General features: G+C 46.8%; 1 protein-coding gene across 2 annotated transcripts in view; it reads left to right on the top strand.

Annotated features, from left to right (window-relative positions):
- Nucleotides 1-18,843, top strand: part of HCN2 (hyperpolarization activated cyclic nucleotide gated potassium and sodium channel 2) — an 89,467-nt gene that overhangs the window by 50,776 nt on the left and 19,848 nt on the right. For both annotated transcript variants that reach the window (XM_039319266.1, XM_039319265.1), the window contains exon 2: nt 14,466-14,889. In XM_039319266.1, coding sequence (XP_039175200.1) covers nt 14,466-14,889 — 424 coding nt within the window. The remainder of the gene's footprint in view (nt 1-14,465; nt 14,890-18,843) is intronic.

Here is an 18,843-nt window from a genome sequence, read left to right as displayed (position 1 = left end):
CTAGCTAGAGAAACAGTGATGGTTTAGCTGAATTAGGGAGAAACTCCACTTTATCTGTTCATTTTCCACCAAAGGTTGTAGCAAGCACTTAGCATGGCATAGCATAGCATAGAATAGCATAGAATAGAGTAGAGTAGAGTAGAGTAGAGTAGAGTAGAGTAGAGTAGAGTAGAGTAGAACAGAACAGAACAGAACAGAACAGAGCTGGAAGGGGCCTTGGAGAACCTATACCATCTCAGACAGGTGATTGTTCAGTCGCTTTTTAAAAATCTCCAGTGATGGGGCGCCCACGATTTCTGGTGGCAAGCTGTTCCACTGGTTAATTGTCCTCACTGTCAGGAAGTTTCTCCTTAATTCCAGGTTGCTTCTCTCCTTGATCAGTTTCCAACCATTGTTTCTCGTCCTTCCCTCTGGTGCTCTGGTAAACAACCTGGCCCCCTCTGCCTTGTGGCAGCCTCTCAGATACTGGAACACTGCTATCAACTTCTTTGACTTGAGAATTGCATTCACACAATAAGGAGAATACCTGTTCAACGTGCAACAAAGTTGATAAGTGGTTCAGCCTAACAAAGAGAAGGTCCAGAGGAGAAACGATAGCAGTTTTCCCATACTTGAAGGGCTATGATAGGGAAGAGGGTGTCAATTTATTCTCCATAGCACAAGAAGGCAGGACGAGAAGGAATGAGTGGATCTCAACCGAGAAATAAGGAAGAATTTTTTGAAAGTAAGAACTACGATGTAGTGGAGTAGCTTGCTGTCCAAGGGTGCAATTTGTATCCTTTGGCAGCTCACAGCGCACTAGCTCTCCAAAATGTGGAAATGACTTTTCTGTGGAATGGTGACAGAATCCAAAGCCAGTGACATTACTAGCAGTAGCCAAAACAAAAACAGTGTTAGTGTTGGCAAAAAGGCCATAGTTTAGCCTTGCAGATCTGGAGTTTAGCACCACCTGGTACAGTAGCCTTCCCTAGCTCGAGTAGCATCTAGATATGGTAGGACAATAACATCCAGAATTGCCAGCCAATCTCAAATTACCCCTGGTGTAGAATTTGAGAAATTAGGGAAGACTGGAGAGCAACCAAGAATCAGAGAAGAGGGTGTAAAGCAGTGTTTCTCAACCTTGACAATTTTAAGGCATGTGGACTTCAACTCCCAGAATTCCATAGCCAGCATTGCTGGCTGTGGAATTCTGGGAGTTGAAGTCCACATGTCTTAAAATTGTCAAGGTTGAGAAACACTGGAAGGTACTATGACCTTTTGAAATTGGTTATATCCTAGACCAGTGTTTCTCAACCTTGGCCACTTTATGTTGGGTGACTTTCAACTCCCAGAATTCCCCAGCCAGCAAAGATCACTGGGGGCAATTTGCTGACCTTGTAAACCGCACAGAGAGGACTGTGAAGCACTATGGAGCAGTATATAAGTCTAATTGCTACTGCTGTTAATTTTACTACACTTAATCTGTCACGCGTATCGCTTAGAGCAGGGGTAGGCAAGCCCGTCTTTTCTATGCATAATTTGATCCCCCTCATTCTTGGCAGAGCCTCTCAAATATTGGAAGACTGTTATGTCACCCCTTGTCCTTCTCTTCATTAAACTAGAGTCAGGGGTAGGCAACCTTGGCTCTTTTATGACGCGTGGACTTCAACTCCCAGAATTCCTGAGCCAGCCACGCTGAGGGGAAAGGGAGAGGTTTCCAAGCTGAGCCATGCTGGCTCAGGAATTCTGGGAGTTGAAGTCCACGAGTCATAAAAGAGTCAAGGTTGTCTACTCCTGGCCTAGGCAGAGACCCTCCAGATCAGGGATAGGCAACCTTGGCTGTTTTATGATGCGTGGATTTCAACTCCCAGAATTCCTGAGCCAGCAGGGCTCAGCTTGGAAACCTCTCTCTTTCCCCTCAGCATGGCTGGCTCAGGAATTCTGGGAGTTGAAGTCCACGAATCATAAAAGAGCCAAGGCTGCCTACCCCTGGCTTAGAGATAACCCTAGGTGAGTTACAGTCGTCAAAACAAAACATTAAAACGAGAAATACTAAAACTAAAATTATTCTTGGATGGAAGACCAACAAATACTTAAGATGTCGTCTTGACACCCTACTAAGAAGCTGTGGCAAACCACTTCCATGACATTTCCAAGACAACTGCACAGATTGTCCCCTTTCATTTCCTTACGTCAAGCTTGACTTGGAGATTTCAAGTTTTTATCTCGATGGTGACAATTTTGCTTGCACTGCTAAGAGTGCACTTGGAATACAGCATCCAGTTTTGGCCACTACGATATGAAAAAGATGTTGGGACTCTGGAAAGAGTGCAGAGAAGATCAAAAATATGATTAGGGGACTGGAGGCTAAAACATATAAGGAACGGTTGCTGGAATTGAGTATGTCTAGTTTAATAGAGAGAAGAATGACGGGGGACAGGGTAGCAGTGTTCCAGTATCTCAGGGGCTGCCCCAAAGAAGAGGGAGCCAAGCTATTCTCCAAAGCGACTGAAGGCAGGAGAAGAAGCAACGGATGGAAACTAACCAAGGAGAGAAGCAACCTGGAACTAAGGAGAAACTTCCTGACAGTTAGAATAATTAACCAGTGGAACAACCTGCCTCCAGAAGCGGTAAATGCTCCAACACTGGAGGTTTTTAAGAAGAGACTGGACAGCCATTTGCCCAAAATATTATAGATCTCCTGCTTAGACTGGAAGATCTCCAAAGTCCCTTCCAAGCCTATTATTCTGTATCCTGTAACTCGGATATCTCTTGTAAGTGTCTAAAAACAACGTTGACAATTTAACCCCCGATGTCTCCCACCACTTTTTGGCCTTGGGAGTTGAATCCTCTGGATTTCCTTGAGGTTTTGACTGGCAGCCTGGTTTTATAGGAGAGCCAAGAATCTTTTGCTCCCCGCCCCCCCCCCCAATCCTCTGCTTTTAAGTGTCCTATTTTTATTTTCCTGAAATCTATATTCTGCTTCATGACGGTGATGGCTCTCTCTTTTCTCCTGGAGAAATGCCCGCCGGTTGGGAAGAACCTAGAAAATAACACAACGAAACAGAGATTTCTCGGCGGATTTGAGATGTTTGTCCCTGTAACTTTTAAGGGAGATGCATTTTTAATAAGAAATAAATTGGTCTCTTAGGCTCCTATTCCCAATCTTTTTTTGCTCCTTTGAATCCGGGCTTCCATCCTTCATGGCTTACCGAAAAAGATTGGGCAGCTGCTCTTCCGTGTTTTCTTCTGGAGCCAAGTGCGTGGGGGGCTTTTGGGGTCATCAGAGCAGTTATCTTTCCTGCAGGGTCTTCTGTGATCTCTTAGTTTGCTGATAATAGGTTGGAAAGTGGGCAAAATTAAAATCTCTGGTGAATCACACTAGTCCTTAGGAGGTGCTGGGCGCAGTTTTGACTGGCAGATCTTTAGAACCCGAACACTGGTGGATTCTTTATTATCTTGCCACATGGCTGGCTGTATCCCTTCCTCTCTCCCTTCTCCCATCCATCTCCTTCCATCTCCTTCCTCCCATCCTCCCACCTCCTCTTTCCTTGCTCCCGTCTCTTTCCTTCTTCCCTCCCTCCCTCCCATTTCCTTTGTCCTTCCCTCCCTCTTATTCATTTCCTCTCTCCCTCACATCTCTTTCTTTCCTTCCTTCCATCTCTTTCCTCCCTCCATTTCCTCCCTCCTATTCATTTCCTCTCTCCCTCACATCTCTTTCTTTCCTTCCTTCCATCTCTTTCCTCCTCCATTTCCTCCCTCCTATTCATTTCCTCTCTCCCTCACATCTCTTTCTTTCCTTCCTTCCATCTCTTTCCTCCCTCCATTTCCTCCCTCCTATTCATTTCCTCTCTCCCTCACATCTCTTTCTTTCCTTGCTCCCGTCTCTTTCCTCCCTCCATTTCCTCCCTCCTATTCATTTCCTCTCTCCCTCACATCTCTTTCTTTCCTTCCTTCCATCTCTTTCCTCCCTCCATTTCCTCCCTCCTATTCATTTCCTCTCTCCCTCACATCTCTTTCTTTCCTTGCTCCCGTCTCTTTCCTCCCTCCATTTCCTCCCTCCCATCTCATTTGTCCTTCCCTCCCTCCTATTCATTTCCTCTCTCCCTCACATCTCTTTCTTTCCTTCTCTTCCCTTCTTCCTCCCTCCATTTCCTCCTCCCTCCTATTCATTTCCTCTCTCCCTCACATCTCTTTCTTTCCTTCCTTCCATCTCTTTCCTCCCTCCATTTCCTCCCTCCTATTCATTTCCTCTCTCCCTCACATCTCTTTCTTTCCTTCCTTCCATCTCTTTCCTCCCTCCATTTCCTCCCTCCCATCTCATTTGTCCTTCCCTCCCTCCTATTCATTTCCTCTCTCCCTCACATCTCTTTCTTTCCTTGCTCCCGTCTCTTTCCTTCTTCTCTCCCTCGCATTTCCTTTGTCCTTCCCTCCCTCTCATTCATTTCCTCTCTCCCTCACATCTCTTTCTTTCCTTCCTTCCATCTCTTTCCTCCCTCCATTTCCTCCCTCCTATTCATTTCCTCTCTCCCTCACATCTCTTTCTTTCCTTCCTTCCATCTCTTTCCTCCCTCCATTTCCTCCCTCCTATTCATTTCCTCTCTCCCTCACATCTCTTTCTTTCCTTGCTCCCGTCTCTTTCCTCCCTCCATTTCCTCCCTCCCATTTCCTCTCTCCCTCACATCTCTTTCTTTCCTTCCTTCCATCTCTTTCCTCCCTCCATTTCCTCCCTCCTATTCATTTCCTCTCTCCCTCACATCTCTTTCTTTCCTTCCTTCCATCTCTTTCCTCCCTCCATTTCCTCCCTCCCATCTCATTTGTCCTTCCCTCCCTCCTATTCATTTCCTCTCTCCCTCACATCTCTTTCTTTCCTTGCTCCCGTCTCTTTCCTTCTTCTCTCCCTCGCATTTCCTTTGTCCTTCCCTCCCTCTCATTCATTTCCTCTCCCTCACATCTCTTTCTTTCCTTCCTTCCATCTCTTTCCTCCCTCCACTTCCTCCCTCCCATCTCCTTTCTTTCCTCCAATCTCCTTCTTCCCTCCCTCCCACCCATTGCTTCCTTCCTTTCTTTCTCTCTTCCTCTCTCCCTTCCACTCCTCTCCCACTTTCTTCCCTCATGTCTTTCTCTCCCATCTTTCTTCCTTCCTTCCTTTCTTTCTTCTTCCTTCCTTTCTCCTTTCCTCCCTCCCTCCCTCCCTCCCAACCTGTGCCTCTCAGGTGCATTCCCCCAGTGGTCTGTCAAGCCCCAGCCTTTCTTTTCCATTCATTCTGTTTATCTGCAGCAGTATGTCTACCGTAAATGCCTGAAAGAAGGTGAGCTGGACAAACCAGGCTTAGTTTAAAGAAGGGAGCCAGCTGTACTTTGCAGCAATCCAAGGACAATTTGCAGCCATGACAGATGACTCTTAAAAGAGCTTCTGACTTTTTTGCTTTGGTCTGGTGCAGTGAGCCATATTAGGTGACTCCTTGGGACTGGCTCATGTTCCTTTTTGGAAAGAGGCAGGGAAAGCAGAGAAGGAAGACAAAAAGGAGAAGGTAATGTACCTGTAGACTGGTAATAGTCAAATTCTGATTTAACCAGTGCTGGCACGGATTTGCTGGAATTGTTTGCGGTGCCTCAGTTTTCCTCCTCTGTGAAATGGCGTCCAAGGCAAGCGTGCAGAGGCTTAGTACAAAACCTCCTAACTTAGAACAAGGGTAGACAACATTTGAGGGGCTAGTGTGCCAGCTCACACATTTCAGCTTTTTTTTAAAAAAATTCTGAGAATTTCTGCTGTGCAAGCGCAGGTTACATTTTGCCATCTGGAAAGGGTTGAGGGGTGGGTATAATGGGAGACATCTCACATAGGCTTCTTGCAAGGTGTCCCCCTCCCATTTTTTTAGGGGGGGGGACTCTGTAAAATGCAGTGAAGGAATGACAAATCTCGGTAAAGTGGAAGGTTTTTTTTAGAATCTTGTTTTTTTGGGGGGGAAAAGATACCATATTTTCCAGCATATAAGATGACTTTCTAAGCATGCAAATCAGCTCCGAAGTCAGGGGTCGTCTTATACGCCGAGTTGTCTTATACGCCGGAAAATACGGTACTTTTCTATTTCCTCCCAGCCCTCCCAAACCAGATTGATTTTGCAGACAAAAACCAGCCCAGAATCAGGGGTGGGATTCAAATACGTGAACAACCGGTTCTCTGTGTGGATGCAGCTTCCGGAAGTCCGTTCTGGGCCTGGGCAACAAAAAATTACCTACTGGTTCTGCTGAACTGGTGCAAACCGGCTGAATCCCACCACTGCCCAGAATCCACCAGAAGAGGGAAGAGCCGAGATATTTCACTGGAGTTCAGACTGGAGAAGCACGCCACTCTCACTTATCAAGAGGGGGAAAATAGTGAAAACTGAAGGAATCAAGATGTCCTATGAAAATAACAGAGTCTGGATGAAGGTGATTCCTTACAGATAACCTGGGCATCCTTCAAACTGACCATCTTCAAACTGACCAGTCAAGCACACTGAACTCAAGAAAAAAGGTGGCATCACGAGAATGGAGAAGATCTTAAAAGTCCAAACTCAGTGGAGGAAATGCCTTTAAGGCAATTAACACTTGAGTAATTCCAGTCATTAGATACACAGCTGGAATAATGGATTGGACTGAAGCAGAACTAAAAGCCCTGGATAGGAAGGCCGGGAAAAAATAGTGGGAATGAATCATACCCTTCATCCACGCAGGGACGTTGACAGATTTACTCAGAGAATAGGTGGGCGTGGAATGCTGCAAGTGCACTCCAGACGGTTGAAGAATTTAAAAAGGCATTGGAAGAATATCTGAAGGGCAGTGAAGAATATGCACTGAAGCTGCTACATCTTGAAGGCTTCCCGAGTCCCAGAGAGACCAAACTGACCTACACGAATGGCCAAACGAAAAATACAAAATGGCAAGGCAAAGTATTAACATGGTCAGGATATTTAAAATAAAAATCCAAAATTGAGGAGACAGCAACAGACAGCAAATAGCACTTAGGCTTATGTACCGCTTCGTAGTGCTTTACAGCCCTCCCTAAGCGGTATACAAATGTCAGCCTATTGCCCCCAACAATCTGGGTCCTCATTTGACGGACCTCGGAAGGATGGAAAGGCTGCGGTCAGGATCGAACTCCAGGCAGTGGGCAGAGTTAGCCTGCAATACTGCATTCTAACCACTGAGTGGCATGGTGGCCCTAGCAATGGAGAAACTGACTTCTTACTCAGAAGGTTGAAAGTTCAATCCTAGGTAGAGGCAGATATTTGTCTCCTGGAGCGCAAAGAAAAAATATCTGCAGCAAACTTTGTGTGGCGTCAGGAAGGGCATCTGGCTAGTTAATGCTCAGCTCCATCCAGCGGCCCAAGCTCTACCCTGAATTAAGGGATTTCAGGGTCAAAAAGAGAATTACTGCATTCTAACCACTCTGGCACCATAGCCATCACCAGAAGCCAATGCCACCTCTGCAAAGAAGGTAGTAATATTAATAGTAGTAGTAGTAGTAGTAGTAGTAGTAGTAGTAGTAGTAATAATAATAATAATATAAATTTGGAAGGGACCTTGGAGGTCATCTAGTCCAACCCCCTGCTCAGGTAGGAAACTCTATACCGTTTCAGACAAATGGCTGTCCATTCTCTTCTTAACTTCCAGTGTTAACTGCTTCACTGCTTCTGGAGGCAAGTTGTTCCACTGGTTATTGCTCTGTCAGGAAATTTCTCCTTAGTTCTAGGTTTCTTCTCTCTTTTGTTAGTTTCCACCCGTTGCTTCTTATCCTGCCTTCAGGCGCTTTGGAGAATAGCTTGACTCCCTCTTCTTTGTGGCAGCCCCTGAGATATTGGAAGACTGCTATCCTGTCCCCCCTCGTCCTTCACTTCATTAGACTAGACCAGGGGTAGGCAACCTTGGCTCTTTTATGACTGGTGGACTTCAGCTCCCAGAATTCCTGAGTCAGCATGGCTGGTTCAGGAATTCTGGGTATTGAAGTCCACAACTCATAAAAGAGCCAAGAGTGCCTACCCCTGGACTAGACATACCCAGTTCCAGCAACCGCTCCTTATATGTTTTAGCCTCCAGTCCCCTAATCATCAGCTGAAGAAAGAAAGACTGGACCACCTGTTTAGCTACTGCAAGAAGATCGCACAGGCTGACTACAAACAATGACACGACTAAGTAGCAACAATGGTGCTTTGGAAGATCTGTGAGAAATAACATTTGCCAGTAAGGAAGAATTGGTGGGCCACAAAACAGACAAAAGTAATAGAAAATGAAGAAAGTAAGGTGCTCGGGGACGTTAGAATTCAAAGACAGGCACCTGCCGCACAACAACCCAGGAATAACAATTGTTGATAAGTCCAAAAAAAAAAAAAAAAAGCATGGATAGTGGACCTGGCAGGACCCGAAGACAACAGAAGAGAAGAAAAAAAACTGGAGAAAAAAAAATCACAAAATACAAAGACCCGCAAACAGAAGCAAAATGACTGTGGTAAAAGAAAGCAGTGGTAGGACCAATAGTGATAGGCACCTTGGCTGAAATTCCAAAACAGCTGGAGCACCACTTGAACCCCATCGGCGTTGACAAAACTCTCCATCAGTCAATTGCAGAAGCTGAGACTCAGAACAGTTTATAACCTACAATGAGACTTTCAACATCGTCAAACAAACAACATCTGCCTATCCCAGGGCCTTGGGAAGGACTCGATAGGTGGATAAAAATGCCAAACTCGTGCTAAACATCTGGCTGAATGTGCATCTAACCATAATAATATATTACAAAAAAATAACAGCAAAGTTGCAATATGCCTCTATTTTCTTCACCGCTTTGACAGAATTTCTATCACAGGTAGTCTTCAATTTACAGCTACAATTGACCCCAAAATTTCTGTTGTTAAGGGAGACGGTTGTTAAATGAGTTTTGTCCCAGTTTACGATCTCTCTTGCCGCAAGCATGCAGATGTTAAGTTAATAACACGGTTTTAAGTAAATCTGGTTCCCCTATTGACTTTGCTTGACAGAAGGGGATCATATGATTCCAGGACACTGCAGCCACCATAAATATAAACCAGTTGCCAAGCGTCTGAATTTTGATCCCATGACCCTGGGGATGCTACAGTGGTCATAAGTCATAAGTCAACAGTCATAAGCCTTGGTGGCGCAGTGGTTAGAATGCAGTATTGCAGGCTGACTCTGCCCACTGACAGGAGTTTGATCCTGACCTGTTCAAGGTTGACGCAGCCTTCCATCCTTCCCAGATCAGTAAAATGAGGACCCAGATTGTTGGGGGGGGGGGCAATAGGCTGACTCTGTAAACCCCTTAGAAGCGGGATATAAGTTTAAGTGCTATTGCTATAAATCACTTTTTTCAATGCTATCATAACTCCAAACGGTCACTAAATGAACCGTTATACCGTGTTTCCCCGAAAATAAGACCGGGTATTATTATTATTATTATTATTAGCCTCCAAAAGAGGCACCAGGTCTTATTTTCGGGGTAGGCCTTACCTCACCGACAGCACCACCCAGCCGGTCCACTTCTTCTGGAGCCAAAGTTCAGCAGCTGCATTCGGGCCTGCATTTTGCAGCCAGGCCTTTCCAGAAGGCCTAAGCAGCCAAATACCGACCTATGGATTGAGTCCATAGCTCGGTTTCTTGGCTGCACAGGCCTTCCGGAAAGCCCCATGATTGAGAAATGCAGGCCTGGCTGCAGAAGAGGCCTCAGAAGAAGAAGTGGGCCAGCAAGGAGAGGTCAGGTTGCAAGGTAAGCGGGTGCAGGGTGCCCCACACCCGCCCTAACTTGTGTTTTAGGTCTGTGCCTCAGACTAGGGCTTATTTTGGGGATAGGGCTTATATTAGGCCCACCCCAAAAAATCAAGCTAGGGCTTATTTTCAGGGTAGGCCTTACTTTCGGGAAAACACGGGTAGGTCAAAGACTAATGTCTACCTGAAGCTATTGGGTTGATCTGAAGGGTATCCAGGACCCAACGCAGCTTTCCCTAAATCCTAATTTTCCTCTCTCTGAGATGACTGGCAGAATTTTCCCCTTTCACAGGCAATCATTATAGGAAATCATATATGGCTGCTTCTCTTTATTGCTCCAGACAAATATTTTATGCCCAACAGAGAAACAAACAGGAATAGCAATGGTGGGGGGTAAATAGAAAAACCACAAGCCACAGTTACTTCAATTGTGCATATTTCTTTCGACACCAGCAGTGATGCCAGCTTGTTGCAAAATAAAGCAACCGATGCCGCAGAAAAAATAAAAATTATACACTGGTGGGCAAATAAATTTTCCTTTCCTACAGAAATAAAAGACGGTCTTATTATAATGGCAGTGGGAGGGCGGTGCCAAAAAAATTGTGAAAAGTCAGGGAATAAATAAATTATCATCTCTCTCGCTTCCTCTGATTCGTCCATATTTATATTCTGTGCCTCTTAGGGTGGATTGAGGACAAAGCAGAAACTCTTGTTATTTATTTTTTTTTTTTTTTAAATTCTGGCTGACAAATTGTAGAGTGACGCTAAAGAAGCCGTAGCTAAAGTGGAACTCAAAAACCTTGGCTATCTGCTTTTGACCTTGCAGGCATCTGGAGAAGGTCACCCAGGCATCCAGCAGAAGGGAGAAGTGGAACAGGATTCTGAAAATATACTTCCTGATTTGTGTGTTTGTGTGTGTCTGTGTGTATGTGAAAAGGGATTCAGGTTTTTTTTTTTTTTTTTTTGCATTCCTCATCCATGGTAGTTTTGACCCCAGAAGATTTTTCTGTGCGGTGAGCTGCTGTCATCTCTGGGATGACAGGTATACCTGGGTTTATTTTATTGTACGTTTCTGCAGTTTAACATTTTGATAAGAAGCTTAGCCATAATGTATATCTCTGAACTCCTAGATAGGGTATCCCAAGTCTTCGCTTTCTCCTGCATGCTTGTTATCGTGGGATTTAATACAAAAAAAAGGAAGGATTTGGGTTTTAAGAACCTTAAAGATACCGATGGAAGAGAATAATCTGTAGCTTGGGGTTGAACAGTGGGGTCCTTGGTGCTCTCCGAGCTTGGTTATTTTCTTGCGGATGTTTCATTACCCAACTAGGTAACATCACCAGTGCTAGAAGAGAGTGGGGTTTGCAGGGGGAGAGGGAGAAAGGAGGAGGACTGTGGGGTCCTTGGTGTTCTTTGAGCTTGATTGTTTTCTTGCAGGCGTTTCATTACCCTACTACAGGAGTCTTCAAACTTGGCCCTTTTATGACTTGTGGATTTCAACTCCCAGAATTCCTGAGCCAGCACAGCTGGCTCAGGAATTCTGGAAGTCCACAAGTCATAAAAGGGCCAAGTTTGAAGACCCCTGCCCTACTAGGTAACACCATCAGTGCTAGAAGGGAGTGGGGTTTGCAGGAAGGAGGGAGGGAGGAGGAGGACGACTGTGGGGTCCTTGGTGCTCTCTGAGCTTGTTTGTTTCCTTGCAGACGTTTCATTACCCAACTAGGTGACATCATCAGTGGAGTAATGAAACCTCTGCAAGAAAAAAACACCAAGCTCAGAGAGCACCAAGGACTCCACAGCTACAAATATCCTCTTGTATAAATAATGGGATGCTTCTCTCTTTTTTTAAATGCCCCGGAATGGCAAAAGGAAAATAGGCCCTTCTTTGATCAGTTTATATACAAGGGACTTGCTCTGACTCACCAGTGGCAGGAAAGTCACTTGCACATTAACAGAGAGCAAACCCCACTCTCTTCTAGCACTGATGGTGTTACCTAGTTGGGTAATGAAACATCTGCAAGAAGAAAACCAAGCTCAGAGAGCATCATGGTGCTTGAAGAAGAAGAAAGAAGAGTATAACCTGCAAACTTTAACACACTTGACCAGTTTGAACGGCTTGCCTCCAGAAGTTGTGGGTGCCCCATCACTGGTAATTTTTAAGAAGAGATTGGACAGCCATTTGTCTGGCATGCTATAGGGCAGTGGTTCTCAACCTTTTTAATGCTGCAACCACCCCAACTGGTCGTAAGTCGAAGACTACTCAACCAGTCATAAGTCGAGGACTACCCAACCGGTCGTAAGTCAAGGACTTTCCCTGCCCGGGAGCGCCGCACATGCGTGGTGCCACCCCCTGCGCCGGCCGAGGCGTAGTTGGCAAGGGGCAGCGATGGCGCAGGGCAACCACCGGCTGGGCCACCAACTGGCCCAGCCCAAGGGAGGTAAGGCACCCGCCAGGCCCCACGCGTGCCAGCAACCCTCCCTGCGCCCGCCAGCCTCCCACCTCCCACCCCTGGCCCTCTTTTACTTACATTTTTAGTAGTTGCTCAGCAGGGAGGGGTGGAAACTTCCAGACAGCTCGCCTTCGCTGCAGACCACTTGCAGCACTGTTTGCAGAATGGGACTTTTGGCAGGCTCAGCAGGGCAGAGACAGCCTGGACAATTCCTATTGGCTTTTGAAAGCCAATAGAATTAGACTCTATTCAAGAGAGTCTATTCTATTGGCTTTCAAAAGCCAATAGAATAAAAGGGAGTAGCGCAGCTAAGGAAAAGGGGGGGAAAAATGGCGGACTGCGTTGTTTGGCAACCCCCGTGAAATGGTCGTTCGACCCCAAATGGGGTCCCGACCCACAGGTTGAGAACTGCTGCTATAGGATCTCCTGCTTGAGCAGGGAGTTGGACTAGACGAACTCCAAGGTCCCTTCCAACTCTGTTACTATTCTGCTATTCAGTTTCCAACCAACGGGTTGCGTTCATACGACATGCAGAACTTGATGGTTTTAATCTGAGTTAGGCTTGGGGGAGGGCTTAGCATGTGTGAATGCAGCCCAGTCAGCCAGCAATCCAGCAATTTTCCCACTGAATGCTGGGGATTTTAAAGTGAAGCATCTGGGATCAAACATGATTTTCTGTGGGCAAAGCAGGTGGTCTTCTACTAATCAAGAGAACTATAAGAATCTGTTCTGATTTCCATCAACTTATGATCATTTAGCCCAGTGGTTCTCAACCTGTGGGTTGGGACCCCATTTGGGGTCGAATGACCATTTCACGGGGGTCGCCAAACAATGCAATCCGCCATTTTTTCCTCCTTTTCCTTAGCTGTGCTACTCCCTTTTATTCTATTGGCTTTTGAAAGCCAATAGAATAGACTCTCTTGAATAGAGTCTAATTCTATTGGCTTTCAAAAGCCAATAGGAATTGTCCAGGCTGTCTCTGCCCTGCTGAGCCCGCCAAAAGTCCCATTCTGCAAATGGTGCTGCACCAGTTGAGTAGTCCCCGGCTTACGACCGGTTGAGTAGTCCTCGACTTACGACCGGTTGGAGGTCGCGGCATTAAAAAGGTTGAGAACCACTGATTTAGCCCAATTTTGTCCACTGTAGTAGAAGGGAGTGGGGTTTTGAGCACTGTGATGGATAACGTTTTAATGAAAAGAAGGACTAGGAGTGATATGATAGCAGTATTCCAGTACTTGAGAGGCTGCCATAAAGAAGAGGGGGTCAACCTATTCTCCAAAGCACCTGAAGGCAGGTGCAATGGATGGAAACAAACCGAGGAGAGAAGCAACGTAGGAGGAATTTCCTGATAGTGAAAACAATTAAATAGTGGAACTGCTTACCTCCAGAAGTTGTGGGTGTTCGGTCATTGGAGTTTTTAAACAAGAGACTGGACAGCCATTTGTCCGAAATGGCATGGGGTCTCCTGCTTGAGCAGAGGGTTGGATTGGATGATCTCTAAGGTCCCTTCCAACTCTGATTATATTCCATGTTCTATGTTCTAACACAGGGCTCTTCAAACTTGGCAACTTTAAGACTTGTGGACTTCAACTCCCAGAATTCCTCGGCCAGCCCTCCCAATTCTGGGAGTTGAAGTCCACAAGTCTTCAAGTTGCCAAGTTTGAAGAGCCCTGTTCTAACACAAAACATAAACTATCATTCTTGGATTGCTCAGTAAACCCTAGATCAGTGGTTCTCAACCTTTTTAATGCTGCGACCCCCCAACCGGTCGTAAGTTGAGGACTACTCAACCGGTCGTAAGTCAAGGACTACTCAACTGGTGCAGCACCGTTTGCAGAATGGGACTTTTGTCAGGCTCAGCAGGGCAGAGACAGCCTGGACAATTCCTATTGGCTTTTGAAAGCCAATAGAATTAGACTCTATTCAAGAGAGTCTATTTTATTGGCTTTCAAACGCCAATAGAATAAAAGGGAGTAGCACAGCTAAGGAAAAGGGGGGGGAAATGGTGGACTGCATTGTTTGGCGACCCCCGTGAAATGGTCGTTTGACCCCAAATGGGGTCCCGACCCACAGGTTGAGAACCACTGCCCTAGATCCTCTTGGAAGAAAAGCAAACGTAAAGTAAATGCAGACTAAATTTAGTATACTACCTGAATACATCCACTCAGTGTCTTACGTTTGTGGTGGGCAAAGAAAGCAATAACCTAGCTTTGACCCAGGGCTTCTTCCGATGTTCTCCCATGTCTTGATTCCCACGTATCCCTTTCATTCTAGGTTCTACTGGGACTTCACCATGTTGCTTTTCATGGTGGGCAACCTTATCATCATTCCTGTCGGCATCACTTTCTTCAAAGAGGAGACCACAGCTCCCTGGATCGTCTTCAACGTGGTGTCGGACACCTTCTTCCTCATGGACCTGGTGATGAACTTCCGGACGGGCATCATCATTGAGGACAATACGGAGATCATTCTGGATCCTGAGCGGATCAAGAAGAAGTACCTGAAGACCTGGTTTGTGGTGGACTTTGTCTCCTCTATTCCTGTGGATTATATCTTCCTCATTGTGGAGAAGGGCATGGATTCTGAGGTCTACAAGACCGCCCGGGCCTTGCGCATCGTCCGCTTCACCAAAATTTTGAGTCTCCTGCGGCTGCTGCGTCTCTCCCGTCTTATCCGCTACATTCACCAGTGGGAAGAGGTAAGAGACATGCTGGAAGCTGGGGGAGATCCACCAAGGATGAAATTTTCATAGATCCTTCAAAGAAGGACCTATGTTCCTTTTGCTGTTCAGGGGCTTTTATTTATAGAAGAGGATATTTGTAGCTGTGGAGTCCTTGGTGCTCTCTGAGCTTGGTGGTTTCATTACTACACTGATGATGTTACCTAGCTGGGTAATGAAATGTCTGCAAGGAAACCACCAAGCTCAGAGAGCACCAAGAAGGAGAGGAAGAGAAAGGGAGAGAGAGGGAGGGAGAAAGAGAGAAAAATAAAAGGTGAGAGAAGGAGGGAGAGAAAGGGAGAGAGGGAGGGAGAAAGAGAGAAAGAGAAGGGGAGAGAGAGAGGGAGGGAGAAAGAAAAAAGGTAGAGAGAATGAGAGGGAGAGAAAGGGGGAGAGATAGAGAGAAAGAGAGAGAAGGAGGGAGAGAGAGAGAGAGAAGGAGGGAGGAAGACCAAGATTGAAATGCAAAGCACAGAGAAAGATATATATATATTACTATTTTTCGCTATTTTCAGTGATGATGTAACTTCGAACATTCACGAAACGAACTGTCGTAAGTTGGAGGACTCTCCCTGTATTTGGGTTAGTTCTGAGTTCAGGATATTCCGCAGAGCCGTAAAAGGAGTTAATGGCTTGTCTCCTCCCAGCTTTAATCTCCAAAGCCAGTGAAAAAAATGACGAGGTGAGGCATCAGCCAGGCAGTTGTTGGAAGGCAGTCCTCCTTCTCTTCCCTCCCTCCCTCCCTCCTTTTTTCTCCCTCCTCCCTGCAAACCCCACTTCCTTCTAGCACTGGTGATGTTACTTAGTAGGGTAATGAAACACCTGCAGGAAAACAATCAAGCTCAGAGAGCACCAAGGAACCCATAGTCCTCCTCCTCCCTCCCTCTTCCTCCTCCTCCCTCCCTCCTTCCTGCAAACCCCACTCCCCTCTAGCACTGATGATGTTACCTAGTAGGGCAGGGGTCTTCAAACTTGGCCCTTTTATGACTTGTGGACTTCAACTTCCAGAATTCCTCAGCTAGCATGCCTGGCTGAGGAATTCTGGGAGTTGAAGTCCATGAGTCCTATAAGGGCCGAGTTTGAAGACCCCTGTAGTAGGGTAATGAAACATCTGCAAAGAAACCACCAAGCTCAGAGAGCACCAAGGGCCCCACAGTTGTCGTCGTCCTCCTCCTCCTCCTCCTCACCCCATTTAGTACTGTTGATGTTACATAGTTCGGTAATGAAATGTCTGCAAGGAAACCACCAAGCTCAGAGAGCAGCAAGCACTCCCACATCCCATTATTATTTTGTTTTGGGGTTTTTTTTTGTTTGTTTGTTTTTTTGTTTTTGAGCTGAGGGTCCTTTCTGGAATTTGGCAAGCGTGCAGTGGGCATGTTCCCAAAATGGCCACCATAGTAGTTAGGGCCATTCAAGAACGGATTGTATCGAGCAGCGTTTTTCATTCTTGGCAACTTTAAGGTGTGTGGACTTCAACTCCCAGAATTCCCAAGCCAACTTTAAAATTCATAAACTTCAACTCCCAGAATTCTAATTTTAGGACAGGTGGACTTCAACTCCCAGAACTCCTAAGTGATGACGAACCTTTTAGAGACCGAGTGCTCAAACCGCAACCCCAAACCCACTTATTGATCGCAAAGTGCCAGGGCCGCATCAGCATTGTGGTGCCCTCGGGGGGGCATGGGGGTGTGGCCCGCTGGGTGGGCATGGCCCACTGGGTGGGCATGGTTGCGGTTGTCACGGCAGACTGGGAGGGTGTGGCTGGAGTGGGCATGGCCACCTTGATGTTGCTCATGGAGGGGACGCCTGCAGGGGCCGGGCAGAGTTGGGGGAGATCGAAGGGGTCTCGGGCAGGTGGGATGGTGGACAGGAGGCCCAACATAGATGGGGGGGAGGCATGCCATCCTAGCTGGGACTGGGGGGCCATGGTGCTGATGGGCATCTGGCTTTCCCTGCTCGGGGTGGCCTTTGGCTTGCTGGGTGTGGGCGTGCTCTACCACCTCTACTCGATCTTGCTAGCTGGCCACTTCGCCTCCTTTGTGCCTGGTGAGGCTGCCGCTCTGGGCAGTGGCAGCGGCCCAATGGACCTGCGCAAGCTGCTGACGGTGGCATGCATGCCTACAGAGAGGGCTCTGAGTGCCGCCTCTGGCATGCATGCCATAGGTTCGTCACCACTGCCCTATGTCATCTCAGGCAAATGGGTCTCCAGCTTCTTAAAAAGGCTTTTTTCAGTGCCATTGTAACTTCAAACGGCATCTAAATAAATGGTTGTAAGATGAGGAGTGTCGTGTCCAGCTTACTGCCAGATATAGATACTCCTCGATTACGACCACAATCCTGCTCCTAAGTCATTGCAGTCGTAAGTCGAGGCACCGCACGACCAGACCCAACTTCTCTGACTGTTTTGTAATGGCGGTTTATTTATTTATTTATGAGACTTATATACCACTTTAAGTGCAAGCACTCTCTAAGCGGTGTACACCAGTAAGCAACGTATATATATATTTACATTGCCCCCAACAATCTGGGTCCTCATTTTACCTACCCCGGAAGGATGGAAGGCTGAGTCAACCTTGATCCAGTGAGATTTGAACCACTGACCTGCTGAACACAGTCAGCTAAAGTGGCCTGCAGTACTGCACTCTAACTACTGCGCCACCTCGGCGGTTGTTAAGCAAATCTCGCAGTGGTTAAGTCTGGAATCCACTCTCCCAAAGGGGCATTTTTTTTTATATTAAACAACTGGTCGTAAGTCGAGGATTCATTATATTGAACGTGACTTTCAGACTTACTTTTAAATAGAGCCAAGGAAATGAGCAGTGTACGCAGGAGAGACTGTGCAAAAGCTGCAGCATGGAGTTTTTCAGGGCCCACAATGCTTGGCTGTCCTGCTCCTGCTTGAAGGATGTGTGTGATGTGGTGCCTGCCACACCGACGGGTTTCACAAAACATAGAAGGCTAGTTTTCAGTGGGGCTGCTAGGCCCTTTGTAGTTCAGAGTCTTGGGATAACTCGACCGTTGTTATGCCGTGTTGCGTTGAGTCGTAGCTGGGGCTTATTTCCTTAAGCCAGCTTGGGGGATTTAGCCTGCTGCACAAGGCAGAGGAGGCCTTAAATCAAGGGTCTTCAAACTTGGCCACTTTAAGACTTGTGGGCTTCAACTCTCCCAGAATTCCTCAGCCAGGGTGAGGAATTCTGGGAGTTGAAGTCCATAAGTCTTAAAGTGGCCAAGTTTGAAGACCCTTGATTTAAGGCGTCTCCCTTGCAGGCTCAGATTGGGGGGATATTACTAAGTGGGTTACTTAGTGGGTTACTCGCCACCGATAACCCTCGACAATAGGGACTGGAAAATTCGTCATTTAGCGGTATAGTAGTCATTAAGCGAGGCATCAGGTGGCTGCATCTAATTTTACAATCTTTTTGTCGTAGTGGTCATTAAATGAGACTTGTTGGCTTCCCCATTGACTTTGCTTCTCTCCTCTCCTCCCCTCCCCTCTCTTCTTCCCTTCCCTCCTCTATCCTCCCCTCTCCTGTCTCTCCTTCCCTAGCCTCTCCTCTCCCCTATTTGCTCTCCTCCCTCTCATCTCTTCTCTCCCCTCCTCTTTCCTTCCGCTATCTCTTCTCCCCTCCCCCTCACTTCTTCCGACTCCTCCTCTTTCCTCCCCTCTCCTGTCTCTCCTTCCCTAGCCTCCCTTCTCTCCCTTCCTCTTTTATCCCTTTTATCTCTTCTCCCCTACCTCTACTCTCTCCCCCTCTCCCCTCCTCTATTCTCTCTCCCTGCTCTCCCTTCTTTTTCTCTCCTCTTTATTCTGTCCTCTCCTCTTCCCCCCTTCCCTTCCTCTCCTCTCTCCCTCCTTCTCCCCTTCTCTTTCTTCCTCTCTCCCCTCCCTTTCCTCTACTCTCTCCCCTTCCCTGTTCCCTCTCCCTCCTCTCC

This window comes from Crotalus tigris, unplaced genomic scaffold (assembly GCF_016545835.1).
Source record: "Crotalus tigris isolate CLP2741 ecotype Arizona unplaced genomic scaffold, ASM1654583v1 scf7180000022970.308977840:1548163, whole genome shotgun sequence".
Classification (NCBI taxonomy): Eukaryota; Metazoa; Chordata; class Lepidosauria; order Squamata; family Viperidae; genus Crotalus; species Crotalus tigris.
Note: the sequence above shows the minus strand (reverse complement) of the source record. Positions and strands in the feature narration are given on the sequence as shown.